The sequence below is a fragment of the Phyllobates terribilis genome, unplaced genomic scaffold (genome assembly GCF_046119375.1).
Source record: "Phyllobates terribilis strain yellow unplaced genomic scaffold, ASM4611937v1 Scaffold_3__8_contigs__length_932513732, whole genome shotgun sequence".
Classification (NCBI taxonomy): domain Eukaryota; kingdom Metazoa; phylum Chordata; class Amphibia; order Anura; family Dendrobatidae; genus Phyllobates; species Phyllobates terribilis.
In genome coordinates, this window is record NW_027362763.1 from 655039793 (window position 1) to 655059150 (window position 19358).

Below are 19358 nucleotides of genomic sequence, written 5' to 3' on the forward strand. Positions count from 1 at the left end.
CATCTCTGTCTACCACCCTACCCGTCCTCTCCACAGTGCTGCACTGCCCTACATCTCCTCATCTCTGTCTACCACCCTACCCGTCCTCTCCACAGTGCTGCACCGCCCTACATCTCCTCATCTCTGTCTACCACCCTACCTGTCCTCTCCACAGTGCTGCACTGCCCTACATCTCCTCATCTCTGTCTACCACCCTACCCGTCCTCTCCACAGTGCTACACCACCTTCCATCTCCTCCTAATCTCTGTCTACCACCTACCCGTCCTCTCCAAAGTTCTGCACCGCCTTACATCTTCTCATCATCTCTGTCTACCACCTTACCCGCCTTCTCCACAGCGCTGCACCGCCCTACATCTCCTCCTCATCACTGCCTACAACCTACCCGTCCTTTCCACAGCGCTGCACCGCCCTTCATCTCCTCATCATCTCTGTCTACCACCTACCCGTCCTCTCCACAGTGCTGCACCGCCCTACATCTCCTCCTCATCTCTGTCTAACACCTACCTGTCCTCTCCACAGCGCTGCACCGCCCTACATCTCCTCATCTCCGTCTACCACCTACCCGTCCTCTCCACAGTGCTGCACCACCCTACATCTCCTCATCTCCGTCTACCACCTACCCGTCCTCTCCACAGTGCTGCACCGCCCTACATCTCCTCCTCATCACCGCCTACAACCTACCCGTCCTTTCCACAGTGCTGCACCACCCTACATCTCCTCCTCATCACTGCCTACAACCTACCCGTCCTCTCCACAGTGCTGCACCGCCCTACATCTCCTCCTCATCTCTGTCTAACACCTACCTGTCCTCTCCACAGCGCTGCACCGCCCTACATCTCCTCATCTCCGTCTACCACCTACCCGTCCTCTCCACAGTGCTGCACCACCCTACATCTCCTCATCTCCGTCTACCACCTACCCGTCCTCTCCACAGTGCTGCACCGCCCTACATCTCCTCCTCATCACCGCCTACAACCTACCCGTCCTTTCCACAGTGCTGCACCACCCTACATCTCCTCCTCATCACTGCCTACAACCTACCCGTCCTTTCCACAGTGCTGCACCACCCTACATCTCCTCCTCATCACTGCCTACAACCTACCCGTCCTCTCCACAGTGCTGCACTGCCCTACATCTTTTCCTCATCTGTCTATCACCCTTCCCGAGCCCTTCATTCTGCAACTGATCTAAGACTAACATCCTCCATCTCCACCTCCGTCTCCAAGATTTCTCTCGTGCTGCGCTTCTCGTGCACTACCCCCAAACGATCCGAATAATATCTAGCCCCCACGTTTTTAAGCGTGCTTTAAAAACACATCTGTTTAGACAGCCGACCACCTCAATTTACTAACCTAACTCTCCCCTGTTCCCTCCTAATTGTTAATCTTTTTCTGCTCCCTCTTATTCATCTGTCTCCACATCCTCCACAATAGCACACGGTGACTGCACTCAGATCCTGCCTGATGACGGATCGTGCAGCTTAATATGAAAACCCTTATTATAATAATGATGTCTGGACCATATATGACAGCGCGTTCTGCCTATCGTGTCCCCCTATATCCTCATAGATTGTAGTTGGGAGCCGGACCCTCGCTCCTCTTGTATCTGGTGATCTTTGTTACATTGTATTGTTTTATTGTACAAGTCACTTCTTAAAGGGAATCCCGACGTTTTGACCTATTAATATGGGCGTACAGGTGATAGAAGGGTTACACTCATCTTACCTGTATGCCCATATCTTGATGTGCAGAAATAGTCTTTTATTCTGTTATGCTAATGATTTCTTCCGGGCTCTGGGGCTTATGGTGCTTCCGGTCTTCATTATCACACCACCCCCTCCCATCAGCGTCACACCGGTCATGTGATGGGTAGTGGTGGCCCGGAATCCCGTGCCTGTGCCCTGCACTCGTGCCATTATACTTACCTTTTCCTCCCTGTTATGGGCGTTGGCATCATTGTTCTTCTGAGCCGTTGAGTCACTGCCACTGAAGTATCCAGAACCGTCTTCTATAACCGTTCCCATTTTTTCACACCAGGGAACGCCATCATGCAGCTACCTGGGATAAACCTCATGAAGTAGCATGGGAGACATTTAGGATTTTCAAGTCGTATCCTGCAACAATCATTTCCATCCCTTCGTCCTGTCTCCTGGCAGCTCATGTGGAGGTGATGACTGTGAGGACGAAGCTTCTTTCTATTGATACATGAGATTGTGACGAGACTTTCTGCTGTGAGAGGGGAGGGAGCTCTGCATCATTCATGGTCCGGACTGCGGAGGAGTCACAGATGAGCGCCGGGCCAAGCAGTTTACCTGTGTGTTACATTCTGGGTTTCCATCCGAGCAATGGAGCTAATACTGATCCCTATCCATGAGGCTATATGGGGCGGGACCCTCACTTCTGCCGCGGCGCCCTCTATACCGGCACACACAGATCTAGGGACGTCAGGAGCCGCTGTGTGAGGTGGGAGCGTCCCGGTCTCATAAGAGCCACGATGGCAGCCACATTGGTGGTCACCCCGATCACAGAAGGTCAGAGACATCAGATGTGGAAGTGGTGGGAAGATGTAACCGTCCCGTCTCTGCCCCGAGCTGCAGATGTGACCGGAGAGACTCCAGGAGATCAGTGACTTTGTGCCCTGCTGGATCGATCACGATCCCAGGATCTTCTGAGGTTTTTCCCAGGAGGCAGCGGAGAAGAGAACCTATCATCTCCTGCAAATCCAATCCCATTATCATCCGCAGGAAGACGGCGGCCATGATGTATAGCAGGAGCGGAAAGCGGAGCCTTATTACATGAGGTAATAGGTCGGCAGCGCGGAGATCGATCCCCTGTCTGATCTGTACAGGGGCCGGGAGAGGTGCGATATCAGCCGTGATTAATAAGACACCACGAAGAATAGCGGAGTAGGAGGACGCGTAGAGGGCACCGCGCAGAGCGGAGCGGGAACCGCACAGAACGGAGAGGGGACCGCACGGAGCAGAGCGGGAGGACGAGGAGAGGGCACCGCACAGAGGAGAGCGGGAGGACAAGGAGAGGGCACCGCACTGAGCGGGAGGACGAGGAGAGGGCACCGCACAGAGCAGAGCGGGAGGACGAGGAGAGGGCACCACACAGAGCAGAGCGGGAGGACGAGGAGAGGGCACCACACAGAGCAGAACTGGAGGACGAGGAGAGGGCACCGCACAGAGCAGAGCGGGAGGACGAGGAGAGGGCACCACACAGAGCAGAACTGGAGGACGAGGAGAGGGCACCGCACAGAGCAGAACTGGAGGATGAGGAGAGGGCACCGCACTGAGCGGGAGGACGAGGAGAGGGCACCGCACAGAGCAGAGCGGGAGGACGAGGAGAGGGCACCACACAGAGCAGAGCGGGAGGACGAGGAGAGGGCACCGCATAGAGCAGAGCGGGAGGACGAGGAGAGGGCACCGCACAGAGCAGAGCGGGAGGACGAGGAGAGGGCACCGCACAGAGCAGAGCGGGAGGACGAGGAGAGGGCACCACACAGAGCAGAACTGGAGGACGAGGAGAGGGCACCGCACACAGCAGAGCAGGAGGACAAGAAGAGGGCACGGCACAGAGCAGAGCAGGAGGACAAGGAGAGGGCACCGCACAGAGCAGAGCGGGAAGACGAGGAGAGGGCACCGCACAGAGCAGAGCGGGAAGACGAGGAGAGGGCACCGCACAGAGCAGAGCGGGACGACGAGGAGGGGACACCGCACAGAGCAGAGCAGGAGGACAAGGAGAGGGCACAACACAGAGCAGAACTGGAGGACGAGGAGAGGGCACCACACAGAGCAGAGCGGGACGACGAGGAGAGGGCACCGCACAGAGCAGAGCGGGAGGACGAGGAGAGGGCACCGCACAGAGAAGAGCGGGAGGACGAGGAGAGGGCACCGCACAGAGCAGAACTGGAGGATGAGGAGAGGGCACCGCACACAGCAGAGCGGGAGGACGAGGAGAGGGCACCGCACAGAGAAGAGCGGGAGGACGAGGAGAGGGCAACGCACACAGCAGAGCGGGAGGATGAGGAGAGGGCACAACACAGAGCAGAGCGGGAGGACGAGGAGAGGGCACCGCACAGAGAAGAGCGGGAGGACGAGGAGAGGGCACCGCACAGAGCAGAGCGGGAGGACGAGGAGAGGGCACAGCACAGAGAAGAGCGGGAGGACGAGGAGAGGGCACCGCGCAGAGAAGAGCGGGAGGACGAGGAGAGGGCACCACACAGAGCAGAGCGGGAGGACGAGGAGAGGGCACCGCACAGAGCAGAGCGGGAGGACGAGGAGAGGGCACCACACAGAGCAGAGCGGGAGGACGAGGAGAGGGCACCGCACAGAGAAGAGCAGGAGGACGAGGAGAGGGCACCGCACAGAGAAGAGCAGGAGGACGAGGAGAGGGCAACGCACTAAGCGGGAGAACGAGGAGAGGGCAACGCACTGAGCGGGAGGACGAGGAGAGGGCACCGCACTGAGCGGGAGGACGAGGAGAGGGCACCGCACTGAGCGGGAGGACGAGGAGAGGGCACCGCACTGAGCGGGAGGACGAGGAGAGGGCACTGCACTGAGCGGGTCAGCCTCATTTTCCCGTCACTCAGGAGATTTAGGACTCAGACCCGCTCAGGTCTCTTCTCTTCTCCGAATTGTTTTCTATTTTAACTCTGTAATTTGGAGACTGATTTTTCAATCACAGAAACTGAAAAGTGTTGGATGATTGGAGCAACGAAGCTGATAGAGAGCGGGACCAAAGCAAGGTAACACTACTAGCACCACCAGGTCCACCAGGATTCAGGGTCCGGTGGGCTGCGACCTTTGATCCCCTATAACTACGCTCCTGATTAACCCCCCACAGACGGACCTGGCGATCCCTGATTTTTCCCCTTCTCGTGTTATGGACGTCAGACAGATCTCACATCCTTCCTTCCCTGTCATTGTGGTGTCTAAGAAGACTCAAAATTGCCATAAAAGATCAGGATGGGTGCAGTAAGTGGCGCTGCTGTCCGGATCCATAGGGACCCTCTATAGGGGCTGCAGCCATGACACCCGCGCTTCCTGCGGATCTGTTCTCTCCGGATTACAGCTGGCGGCAGATATCGGCCATGTACGTAGTCATATAACACGCAGCCAATCGCCTGCCAGCGAGCAAGAATCCTTACATCCTGATTGGTTGGATCTCATGTCTGGAGCGGGGGGTGGATCCGGCTCTGGTTCTGCTCCCCGCGGTCTCTTCGGATCTTTGCACTGATACATTGTAGCATCGGACGCTCTGATCTCTTCACTCAGTGACTTATATCAGAAGACAACAAAGCAGAATATTGATCCTGAGCATCGATCACAACTGATCAAAGTGACTTTTCCAGAGGACGAGTCAACACCGGCGACAGATAAGACGGTGCAAGAAAGTTACTACAGAAGAAAGGTACAACGAGGTCTTAAAGTGGAAGAACACCATGGACAGCGATCTCTATCGACTACTCCCTAGATGAGAGCGTGCGATCCCCCCTAACACAAGAATACACGATCCCCCCAAACACAAGAACGCACGACCCCCCAAACACAAGAACGCACGATCCCTCCAAACACAAGAACGCACGATCCCCCCAAACACAAGAACGCACGATCCTCCCAAACACAAGAATGCACGATCCTCCCAAACACAAGAAAGCATGATCCCCCCAAAGACGAGAACGCACAATCCCCCCATACACGAGAACGCACGATCCCCCCAAACACAAGAACGCACGACCCCCCAAACACAAGAACGCACGATCCCTCCAAACACAAGAACGCACGATCCCCCCAAACACAAGAACGCACGATCCTCCCAAACACAAGAATGCACGATCCTCCCAAACACAAGAAAGCATGATCCCCCCAAAGACGAGAACGCACAATCCCCCCATACACGAGAACGCACGATCCCCCCAAACACAAGAAAGCACGATCCCCCCAAAACACAAGAACGCACGATCCCCCCAAACACAAGAAAGCATGACCCCCCCCAAACACAAGAACGCACGACCCCCCAAACACAAGAACGCACGATCCCCTCATACACAAGAACGCACGATCCCCCCAAACACAAGAACGCACGATCCTCCCAAACACAAGAAAGCATGATCCCCCCAAACACAAGAACGCATGATCCTCCCAAACACGAGAACGCACGATCCCCCCAAACACGAGAACGCACGATCCCCCCAAACACAATAAAGCACGATCCTCCCAAACACAAGAAAGCATGATCCCCCCAAACACAAGAAAGCATGATCCCCCCAAACACAAGAATGCACGACCGCCCAAACACAAGAACGCACGATCCCCTCATACACGAGAACGCACGATCCCCCCATACACGAGAACGCACGATCCCCCCAAACACAAGACACCATGATCCCCCCAAACACAAGAATGCATGATCCCCCAAACACAAGAACGCATGATCCCCCCAAACAAAAGAATGCACGATCCCCCAAACACGAGAACGCACGATCCCCCCGAAACACGAGAATGCCCGATCCCCCGAAACACGAAACTGCCCGATCCCCCCAAACACGAGAACGCCCAATCCCCCCAAACAAGAGAATGCACGATCCCCCCAAACACGAGAACGCACGATCCCCCCAAACACGAGAACGCACGATCCCCCCAAACACGAGAACGCACGATCCCCCCAAACACGAGAACGCACAATCCCTCCAAACACGAGAACGCACGATCCCCCCAAACACAAGACACCATGATCCCCCCAAACACAAGAATGCATGATCCCCCAAACACAAGAACGCATGATCCCCCCAAACAAAAGAATGCACGATCCCCCAAACACGAGAACGCACGATCCCCCCGAAACACGAGAATGCCCGATCCCCCGAAACACGAAACTGCCCGATCCCCCCAAACACGAGAACGCCCAATCCCCCCAAACAAGAGAACGCACGATCCCCCCAAACACGAGAACGCATGATCCCCCCAAACACGAGAACGCACGATCCCCCCAAACACGAGAACGCACGGTCCCCCCAAACACAAGAACGCACGATCCCCCCAAACACGAGAACGAACGATCCCTCAAACACAAGAACGCACGATCCCCCCAAACACGAGAACGAACGATCCCCCCCAAACGCGAAAACGCACGATCCCCCAAACACGAGAACGCACGATCCCCCCAAACACGAGAACGAACGATCCCCCCAAACACACGATCCCCCCAAACATGAGAATGCACGATCCTTCCAAACACAAGAACGCACGATCCCCCCCAAAACAAAAACACACGATCCCTCCAAACGCACGATCCCCCCAAACACGAGAATGCACGATCCCCCCAAACACGAGAACGCACGATCCCCCCAAACACGAGAACGCACGGTCCCCCCAAACACAAGAACGCACGATCCCCCCAAACACGAGAACGAACGATCCCTCAAACACAAGAACGCACGATCCCCCCAAACACGAGAACGAACGATCCCCCCCAAACGCGAAAACGCACGATCCCCCAAACACGAGAACGCACGATCCCCCCAAACACGAGAACGAACGATCCCCCCAAACACACGATCCCCCCAAACATGAGAATGCACGATCCTTCCAAACACAAGAACGCACGATCCCCCCCAAAACAAAAACACACGATCCCTCCAAACGCACGATCCCCCCAAACACGAGAATGCACGATCCCCCCAAACACGAGAACGCAAGATACCCCCAAACACAAGAACGCACGATCCCCCCAAACACAAGAACGCACGATCCCAAGAAATACGAGAAAGCACGATCCCCCCAAACACGAGAACGCACGATCCCCCCAAACACGAGAACGCAAGATACCCCCAAACACAAGAACGCACGATCCCCCCAAACACAAGAACGTACGATCCCAAGAAATACGAGAAAGCACGATCACCCCAAACACGAGAACGCACGATCCCCTCAAACACGAGAAAGCACGATCCCCCCAAACACGAAAACGCACGATCCCCCCAAACACGAGAACGCACGATCCCCTCAAACACGAGAACGCACGATCCCCTCAAACACGAGAACGCACAATCCCCAACACAAGAACACACGACCCCCCAAAAACGAGAACGCACAATCCCCCCAAACACAAGAACGCACGATCGCCCCAAAAACAAAAACGCACGATCCCCCGAAACACGAGAACGCACGATCCCCTCAAACACGAGAACGCACGATCCCCTCAAACAAGAGAACGCACGACCCCCCAAAAACGAGAACGCACAATCCCCCCAAACACAAGAACGCACGATCGCCCCAAAAACAAAAACACACGATCCCCCCAAACACGAGAACGCATGATCCCCCCAAAAACAAAAACACACGATCTTCCCAAATGCACGATCCATCCAAACACGAGAACGGACGATCCCCCCAAAAACAAAAACACACGATCCCCCCAAACAAATACGAGAAAGCACGACCCCCCCAAACACAAGAACGGACGATCCCAACAAATACGAGAAAGCACGATCCCCCCAAACACAAGAACGGACGATCCCAACAAATACGAGAAAGCACGATCCCACCAAACACAAGAACGCACGATCCCCCCAAAAACAAAAACACACGATCCTCCCAAATGCACGATCCACCCAAACACGAGAACGCACGATCCCCCCAAACACGAGAACACACGATCCCCCCAAACACGAGAACGCATGATCCCCCCAAACACAAGAATGCACGATCCCCCCAAATATGAGAAAGCACGATCCCCCCAAATACGAGAACGCACGATCCCCCCAAACACGAGAACGCACGATCCCCCCAAACACGAGAACACACGATCCCCCCAAACACGAGAATGCACGTTCCCCCAAACATGAGAACGCACAATCCCCCCAAACACGAGAACGCACGATCCCCCCAAAACACAAGAATGCACGATCCCCCCAAAAACAAAAACACACGATCCCCCCAAACACACGATCCCCCCAAAAACAAAAACACAAGATTCCCCCAAAACACAAGAACGCACGATCCCCCGAAACACAAGAACGCACGATCCCCCCAAAAACAAAAACACACGATCCCCCCAAAACACAAGAACGCACGATCCCCCCCAAAAACAAAAACACACGATCCCCCCAAAACACAAGAACGCACGATCCCCCCAAAAACAAAAACACAGGATTCCCCCAAACACAAGAACGCACGATCCCCCGAAACACAAGAACGCACGATCCCCCCAAAACACAAGAACGCACGATCCCCCCCAAAAACAAAAACACAGGATTCCCCCAAACACAAGAACGCACGATCCCCCCAAAAACAAAAACACACGATCCCCCCAAAACACAAGAACGCACGATCCCCCCCAAAAACAAAAACACAGGATTCCCCCAAACACAAGAACGCACGATCCCCCCAAAAACAAAAACACACGATCCCCCCAAAACACAAGAACGCACGATCCCCCCAAAAACAAAAACACACGATCCCCCCAAAACACAAGAACGCACGATACCCCCAAAAACAAAAACACACGATCCCCCCAAAACACAAGAACGCACGGTCCCCCCAAAAACAAAAACACAGGATTCCCCCAAACACAAGAACGCACGATCCCCCGAAACACGAGAATGCCCGATCCCCCGAAACACGAAACTGCCCGATCCCCCCAAACACGAGAACGCCCAATCCCCCCAAACAAGAGAACGCACGATCCCCCCAAACACGAGAACGCATGATCCCCCCAAACACGAGAACGCACGATCCCCCCAAACACGAGAACGCACGGTCCCCCCAAACACAAGAACGCACGATCCCCCCAAACACGAGAACGAACGATCCCTCAAACACAAGAACGCACGATCCCCCCAAACACGAGAACGAACGATCCCCCCAAACACACGATCCCCCCAAACATGAGAATGCACGATCCTTCCAAACACAAGAACGCACGATCCCCCCCAAAACAAAAACACACGATCCCTCCAAACGCACGATCCCCCCAAACACGAGAATGCACGATCCCCCCAAACACGAGAACGCAAGATACCCCCAAACACAAGAACGCACGATCCCCCCAAACACAAGAACGCACGATCCCAAGAAATACGAGAAAGCACGATCCCCCCAAACACGAGAACGCACGATCCCCCCAAACACGAGAACGCAAGATACCCCCAAACACAAGAACGCACGATCCCCCCAAACACAAGAACGTACGATCCCAAGAAATACGAGAAAGCACGATCCCCTCAAACACGAGAAAGCACGATCCCCCCAAACACGAAAACGCACGATCCCCCCAAACACGAGAACGCACGATCCCCTCAAACACGAGAACGCACGATCCCCTCAAACACGAGAACGCACAATCCCCAACACAAGAACACACGACCCCCCAAAAACGAGAACGCACAATCCCCCCAAACACAAGAACGCACGATCGCCCCAAAAACAAAAACGCACGATCCCCCGAAACACGAGAACGCACGATCCCCTCAAACACGAGAACGCACGATCCCCTCAAACAAGAGAACGCACGACCCCCCAAAAACGAGAACGCACAATCCCCCCAAACACAAGAACGCACGATCGCCCCAAAAACAAAAACACACGATCCCCCCAAACACGAGAACGCATGATCCCCCCAAAAACAAAAACACACGATCTTCCCAAATGCACGATCCATCCAAACACGAGAACGGACGATCCCCCCAAAAACAAAAACACACGATCCCCCCAAACAAATACGAGAAAGCACGACCCCCCCAAACACAAGAACGGACGATCCCAACAAATACGAGAAAGCACGATCCCCCCAAACACAAGAACGGACGATCCCAACAAATACGAGAAAGCACGATCCCACCAAACACAAGAACGCACGATCCCCCCAAAAACAAAAACACACGATCCTCCCAAATGCACGATCCACCCAAACACGAGAACGCACGATCCCCCCAAACACGAGAACACACGATCCCCCCAAACACGAGAACGCATGATCCCCCCAAATATGAGAAAGCACGATCCCCCCAAATACGAGAACGCACGATCCCCCCAAACACGAGAACGCACGATCCCCCCAAACACGAGAACACACGATCCCCCCAAACACGAGAATGCACGTTCCCCCCAAACATGAGAACGCACAATCCCCCCAAACACGAGAACGCACGATCCCCCCAAAACACAAGAATGCACGATCCCCCCAAAAACAAAAACACACGATCCCCCCAAACACACGATCCCCCCAAAAACAAAAACACAAGATTCCCCCAAAACACAAGAACGCACGATCCCCCGAAACACAAGAACGCACGATCCCCCCAAAAACAAAAACACACGATCCCCCCAAAACACAAGAACGCACGATCCCCCCCAAAAACAAAAACACACGATCCCCCCAAAACACAAGAACGCACGATCCCCCCCAAAAACAAAAACACAGGATTCCCCCAAACACAAGAACGCACGATCCCCCGAAACACAAGAACGCACGATCCCCCCAAAACACAAGAACGCACGATCCCCCCCAAAAACAAAAACACAGGATTCCCCCAAACACAAGAACGCACGATCCCCCCAAAAACAAAAACACACGATCCCCCCAAAACACAAGAACGCACGATCCCCCCCAAAAACAAAAACACAGGATTCCCCCAAACACAAGAACGCACGATCCCCCCAAAAACAAAAACACACGATACCCCCAAAACACAAGAACGCACGATCCCCCCAAAAACAAAAACACACGATCCCCCCAAAACACAAGAACGCACGATACCCCCAAAAACAAAAACACACGATCCCCCCAAAACACAAGAACGCACGGTCCCCCCAAAAACAAAAACACAGGATTCCCCCAAACACAAGAACGCACGATCCCCCGAAACACGAGAACGCACGATCCCCCCAAACACGAGAACGCACGATCCCCCGAAACACGAGAACGCACGATCCCCCCAAACACAAGAACGCACGACCCCCCAAACACGAGAACGCACGATCCCCCCAAACACGATAACGCACGATCCCCCCAAACACAAGACACCATGATCCCCCCAAACACAAGAATGCATGATCCCCCCAAACACATCACACGTCGGCTGATTCACCCCGTTTAGGAGATCTGTGGAGATTAGAGATGATTGATACAAATTGATACAATGTGACATTCAGTCAATCGCTCCCACTGGGGCAGATACATCGGAATTGGGGGGTCCAGGACTCTCCCGCCGTCGTCTAGAGCATTGGGCCCCGGGGGATTCATGGTTCTCAGGGGTCCTCGGGGTAACCTCATTATGTGCAGTTATTAATGGTGCGCGGCTCGGTGGACGGGGAGGTAACGGCACCACTGGATCCGGAGGTCGGGCCGACAATCAGTACAGTTACATTGGTTACCGCTATAAGACGTCCATGTGTCTATAAGGTGCCGCCGGGGGACGACATCGGGGGCAGCAGAGCACAATGATCTAATGGGGGCATATTAAGTGGCTTTGATTGGATGTGAAGAAGAAGGTGCGGGGGCCCCGAGTCCGGTGTTCTTCCCAATCGTTGCTACACATGGATCTCGCAGAGGGAGAGATAGATGCAGAAAGTTGCCGATGTATCTGTCATCTGAAGAACAATGTTTGGATTTGGCTGTTAGCTCCGGACCATTACCCTTCAGACAACACCTATTTATACATCGTCTATTGCTGGCAGAATGACGTCCCCCGGGAACGAGGGCTGAGATTCTCCTGCACATCACAGAAACATGAAAAAGCCTCCATCAAACGTGCCGGATAACGATGGGCAACGGGGAATTCACCAGGTCGAGGAGCCGTCCAGGAGCCAAATGCAGGGACTGTTAGATTATTCAGAATGGGAAAACCTCTCATCCAAAGAATCCGCCGCCGTCCAGGGGCAGAATACAGATTATCCCACAACTCACAGAACGTCCGTAGATCAGCAGCCGGATCCTGAGATTATTAGGTTATTACAACTGAACAGCACAGTATACATGGCCCTCGGGTGCAGAACAAAGATTAAAGAGAGTCCAGCAGCAGAAAAGGACTGTTCAAACCAACCACATGTGCTCAGTGCGTCCTGCTTGTGGCCGAGAGTTCGGTGCGCCCTGCTTGTGGCTGAGAGGTCGGTGCACCCTGCTTGTGGCCCAGAGGTCGGTGCACCCTGCTTGTGGCCCAGAGGTCGGTGCACCCTGCTTGTGGCCGAGAGGTCGGTGCACCCTGCTTGTGGCCGAGAGGTCGGTGCACCCTGCTTGTGGCTGAGAGGTAGGTGCGCCCTGCTTGTGGCTGAGAGGTCGGTGCACCCTGCTTGTGGCTGAGAGGTCGGTGCACCCGGCTTATGGCCGAGAGGTCGGTGCACCTTGCTTGTGGCCGAGAGGTCAGTGCACCCTGCTTGTGGCTGAGAGGTCGGTGCACCCTGCTTGTGGCCGAGAGGTCGGTGCACCTTGCTTGTGGCCGAGAGGTCAGTGCACCCTGCTTGTGGCTGAGAGGTCGGTGCACCCTGCTTGTGGCCGAGAGGTCGGTGCACCCTGCTTGTGGCCAAGCGGTCGGTGCACCCTGCTTGTGGCCCAGAGGTCGGTGTACCCTGCTTGTGGCCCAGAGGTCGGTGTACCCTGCTTGTGGCCGAGAGGTCGATGCACCCTGCTTGTGGCCGAGAGGTCGGTGCACCCTGCTTGTTGGCCAGAGGTCGGTGCACCCCGCTTGTGGCCCAGAGGTCGGTGCACCCTGCTTGTGGCCGAGAGTTTAGTGCACCCTGCTTGTGGCCGAGAGTTTACTGCACCCTGCTTGTGGCCGAGAGTTTGGTGCACCTTTCCACCTACTTGTTTTCCATCTATTTCCACCCTCTTGTTGCTACCATTGTGACAGAGCTGTAAAATCAAGCGAGAGGGGTGTGGAGATAGACGCAAAACCATCAGGTGTGAAGATGCACTGCGCTGCTCGGCCACACACAGGGTGCAGTGAGCGAGTGCTTGGTTTGAAAAGTAATTTCTGCTAACAGACTCACTTTAAAGAAACCTTCCTGAACTTTTTTTTGTCTCCATATCTGTTTATATACTGTATGAATGTAATATAGTGTGAGTGTGTTAATATACTCACCTGCCACTGCTCTCTCCAGGATCCAGCACCGCTCTGCTCCTCTTCTCAGTGACGTTCGGCTCCTCTTCTCAGTGACGTCACCGCGCTGCAGACTCTCCGGTCACGCTGCGCTTTATGCGTGAGTCAGCAGCCTCTTTTACAATGTAAGTAAATGGAGTGTCAGAACAAAGCTCCACACGGTTACATTGTAAAAGAGACTTCCGGGTCACGCATAAAGCGCAGCGTGACCGGAGAGTCTGCAGAGCGGAGACGTCACTGAGAAGAGGAGCAGAACGGAGCTGCACAATGGAGAAGACAGCAGTGAGTATATTAATACACTTCTTGCATACAGAATAAACACAGGCTTAGGGAAAATAAAACTTCATGGGGGGCTTCTTTAGCTACTAAACCTCACATCACCCCCAATTTTCAGATACAACACTGTAACAAAACCTGATTACTAAGATTATTAGTAATGAGCTAAGGAGCCGTCCAGGGGCTGAACACAGACTGTAAATGACTACAATAATGCCAACGCTCATTCTGAAGTCCAGGAGCTGAATACTGAGATTATTACTGCTAAAGCCGACTCTGCGATGCCGGGCCAGCATTCAGGGCAGGGATTATACACAACCACAGTGATGTCTATTCTGCGGCTGACGGAGCCGAGCAGATGATGAAGCCAGGGATTATTAACAGGAGAGGAGCTGCCCAGCATGGAAACTAGATACCGAACTGTCCGCTCATTTCTCTTTATTATGGAGATGTTGGAACTAAGGGACCCCTGAAACTTCCCTCCTCGGTGACCGCTCTTCCTAATACTGTTTTTAGGGACCTTGTAACTAGATTTCAAGCAATAGCATGTAATAGGGTATTTGTAGGGGATCGGCAGGAGGTCATGAATGAAAATGACGGTCACGGATATGGAGCTGTCCGGGTGCTGAATACAGAGACCTTCATAACTAAAGTGACTCCCAATACATATATAAGGGGAACGCCTGGGAAATGCGCCTGTCCTCAGAAGATCCCCAACAATCAGACACTTTTCCTCTTGGGGGCTTCCATTTGAAGCTTTCAGATCCATTATTTCCCCTTGTGTTATCACGGACACTTGTGATTGATACGTCGGTATAGAAGGCTCCGGGGAGTGATGACATCCGCAGAGATTATTGATCGGTGAGACGGTAACGTTTCCTCCTGTATCATTATTGCTAGTAATGTCTCATTCTGCCACTTAGATCGCATCCAATTCATTACGTGAAGCTGTAACCATCGCCGAATGTAACAGAACTAAACTTGTTATCGGAAACATTGGGTTTTGCGGCATATTTCCATAGGACTGATTGTACTCCTCTCTCACAAGCAGCCCCATGTAATGAGCTGAAAAACATGAGTGATGTGCCCAGATTTTGCTCGTTTTTTGGGGTACAATTTAAAAGATTTCTTTGAAGGGATGAGGTGACAATGTGCAGAATCTAAGCTGATCGCGTTACCTGTGTGTAGAGGGGTTCATAGATGTCTACACCGTTGTCCTGATTGTGGGACAGCGTCTCCATCTCCCGTTTCCAGATGAAGCGAGCGGGTGGGTTGGAGCTGACAGTGCATCGTAGGAACACGGTCTTCTCCTGATAGAAGCTCCCTCGCACGTCGCTGATGGTCTGGTGAATGGTTAAAATGGGTTCATCTAGATCTGGAGGAAAGGGTTGCAATGCACATTTATAATGTAATGTATGATGACATTATTCCACTCAATATCTTAATTATGATTTGAGGTTTCATTAACTTCTCCAAAGAATACCCATCGTGCAAGGAGTTATCCATAAACCAATACATCTCCCAATAAAGAAACAATTAAAACATACAAACACCCAGAAAAAAAAAACAACCAACCTTCCAGAAAACTAACCCACCATCCGAGAATCCAACCAACCTTCCAGAAAACTAACCCACCATCCGAGATTCCAGCCAACCTCCCAGAAAACTAACCCACCATCCAAGAATCCAACCAACCTTCAAGAAAACTAACCCACCATCCAAGAATCCAAACAACCTTCCAGAAAACTAACCCACCATCCAAGAATCCAACCAACCTTCCAGAAAACTAACCCACCATCCAAGAATCCAACTAACCTTCCAGAAAACTTACCCACCATCCAAGAATCCAACCAAGCTTCAAGAAAACCAACCCACCATCCAAGAATCCAACCAACCTTGCAGAAAACTAACCCACCATCCAAGAATCCAACCAACCTTCCAGAAAACTAACCCACCATCCGAGAATCCAACCAACCTTCCAGAAAACTAACCCACCATCCAAAAATCCAACCAACCTTCCAGAAAACTAACCCACCATCCCAGATTCCAGCCAACCTTCCAGAAAACTAACCCACCATCCAAAAATCCAACCAACCTTCCAGAAAACTAACCCACCATCCGAGATTCCAGCCAACCTTCCAGAAAACTAACCCACCATCCAAGAATCCAACCAACCTTCCAGAAAAAAAAATACCATCCAAGAATCCAACCAAGTTCCAAAAAACTAACCCACCATCCAAGAATCCAACCAACCTTCCAAGAAACTAATCTGCCATCAAATAAAACAATCATCAATTACCCAAACAGGCAAAAAAGGAAACCATCACATAATAAACTAACTCACCATCCAAGATATAAACCCATTTACCAATCAAAGAATGAACTCAATAATCAGGAACCAATGCACCAACCCACCACTCAAGAAATCAACCCACTTAAGAAACCAACCTACTATCTAACAAAACCTACCATCCCAGAAAAGACCTAATATCCAAAGAAAGCATAGGGCGGCCAATGAATAAACCCAAAAATCAAGAAAACATACCTATGTTTAAAGAACCAACCCAACTTTCAATAAACCAATTCACTGTCCAATAAACTAAGAAACCAACCCACCCTCTAAGAAAAACTCAACCATGGAATCTTATGGTCTAATACCCATCCAAGATTCCAATCCACCAATCAAGAAATAAACCCATCCAGGAGAATTAGCTAAGGAACGTGTGCAACAAACAATGAGCCGTCTAATCAAGAGAGCAACCCACTATCCAGGATCCAATCCACCATCTAAGAAATAAACCCAGCCAAGAGAATGAGTTAAGGAACACGTGCGCCAACCATACGACAACCAATGAGCCATGGAATGAGCTAAGGAACGCGTGCGCCAAGCAATGAGCCCTCCAAATAAAGAAAGCAGTCTCATGCTCAAAAAACAACTCAACATCCAATAAACTAACCCACTACCCAGGATCCAATCCACCATCCAAGAGAATGAGTTAAGGAACAAGTGCGCCAACCATACGACAACCAATGAGCCATGAAATCAGCTAAGGAACGCGTGCGCCAAGCAATGAGCTCTCTAATCAAGAAACCAACCCATTATCCAGTAAAACAATCCACCGTACTAGGAACTAACCCATGGACATAGAAAGTAACCCTTCATCTACTGTGGATGTTTATTTTTCAAGAAACTCACTCAGAAACCCATTCAAGAAACCAACTTAACAGTCCAAAAATCAACCCACACTCAAACTGTCCAGTAAGACATTCCCGTGCCCTCAAGACCACAATTCTATAGTTTTGATCAGCTGACCCTTAGTTTTCCTCAGCTGACCCTTAGTTTTGCTCTGCTGACCCTTAGTTTTGCTCAGCTGACCCTTAGTTTTGCTCAGCTGACCCTTAGTTTTGCTCGGCTGACCCTTAGTTTTGCTCGGCTGACCCTTAGTTTTGCTCGGCTGACCCTTAGTTTTGCTCAGCTGACCCTTAGTTTTGCTCGGCTGACCCTTAGTTTTGTCGGCTGACCCTTAGTTTTGCTCAGCTGACCCTTAGTTTTGCTCGGCTGACCCTTAGTTTTGCTCAGGTGACCCTTAGTTTTGCTCAGCTGACCCTTAGTTTTGCTCAGCTGACCCTTAGTTTTGCTCTGCTGACCCTTAGTTTTGCTCTGCTGACCCTTAGTTTTGCTCAGCTGACCCTTAGTTTTGCTCAGCTGACCATTAGTTTTGCTCAGCTGACCCTTAGTTTTGCTCTGCTGACCCTTAGTTTTGCTCAGCTGACCCTTAGTTTTGCTCAGCTGACCCTTAGTTTTGCTTAGGTGACCCTTAGTTTTGCTCTGGTGACCCTTAGTTTTGCTTAGGTGACCCTTAGTTTTGCTCAGCTGACCCTTAGTTTTGCTCTGCTGACCCTTAGTTTTGCTCTGCTGACCCTTAGTTTTGCTCGGCTGACCCTTAGTTTTGCTCAGCTGACCCTTAGTTTTGCTCAGCTGACCCTTAGTTTTGCTCGGCTGACCCTTAGTTTTGCTCGGCTGACCCTTAGTTTTGCTCAGCTGACCCTTAGTTTTGCTCAGCTGACCCTTAGTTTTGCTCGGCTGACCCTTAGTTTTGCTCAGCTGACCCTTAGTTTTACTCTGCTGACCCTTAGTTTTGCTCGGCTGACCCTTAGTTTTGCTCGGCTGACCCTTAGTTTTGCTCTGCTGACCCTTAGTTTTGCTCAGCTGACCCTTAGTTTTGCTCAGCTGACCCTTAGTTTTGCTCTGCTGACCCTTAGTTTTGCTCTGCTGACCCTTAGTTTTGCTCAGCTGACCCTTAGTTTTGCTCAGCTGACCCTTAGTTTTGCTCAGGTGACCCTTAGTTTTGCTCAGCTGACCCTTAGTTTTGCTCAGCTGACCCTTAGTTTTCCTCAGGTGACCCTTAGTTTTGCTCAGCTGACCCTTAGTTTTGCTCAGCTGACCCTTAGTTTTGCTCAGCTGACCCTTAGTTTTGCTCTGCTGACCCTTAGTTTTGCTCAGCTGACCCTTAGTTTTGCTCTGCTGACCCTTAGTTTTGCTCTGCTGACCCTTAGTTTTGCTCAGCTGACCCTTAGTTTTGCTCAGCTGACCCTTAGTTTTGCTCAGCTGACCCTTAGTTTTCCTCAGGTGACCCTTAGTTTTGCTCAGCTGACCCTTAGTTTTGCTCAGCTGACCCTTAGTTTTGCTCTGCTGACCCTTAGTTTTGCTCAGCTGACCCTTAGTTTTGCTCAGCTGACCCTTAGTTTTGCTCAGCTGACCCTTAGTTTTCCTCAGGTGACCCTTAGTTTTGCTCAGCTGACCCTTAGTTTTGCTCGGCTGACCCTCCGAGATGAGTCCTGTAGAGTGTTTTATCTTGATCTACTGGACAATCCATGACTACACACAGTTTGTTACTAATTGTCAAATAATTAATCAAGAATGGAATTTTATTCTTAGCCAAAAGTCAAAAGATTGTTAAAAAAAAAGCCACTAAGACACA

The 19358-nt window shown here is 52.0% G+C and overlaps 1 protein-coding gene across 7 annotated transcripts in view; it reads right to left on the reverse strand.

The window, feature by feature from the left end:
* The window catches only part of MDGA1 (MAM domain containing glycosylphosphatidylinositol anchor 1), a 476469-nt gene that overhangs the window by 176024 nt on the left and 281087 nt on the right, over positions 1–19358 (reverse strand). For 6 of the 7 annotated variants that reach the window (XM_073671695.1, XM_073671690.1, XM_073671694.1 and 3 more), the window contains one exon: positions 15555–15751. The exons of the other annotated variant lie outside the window; for it this stretch is intronic. In XM_073671695.1, coding sequence (XP_073527796.1) covers positions 15555–15617 — 63 coding nt within the window. In that variant the 5' untranslated portion in view covers positions 15618–15751. The remainder of the gene's footprint in view (positions 1–15554; positions 15752–19358) is intronic. 7 annotated transcript variants of the gene reach the window in all.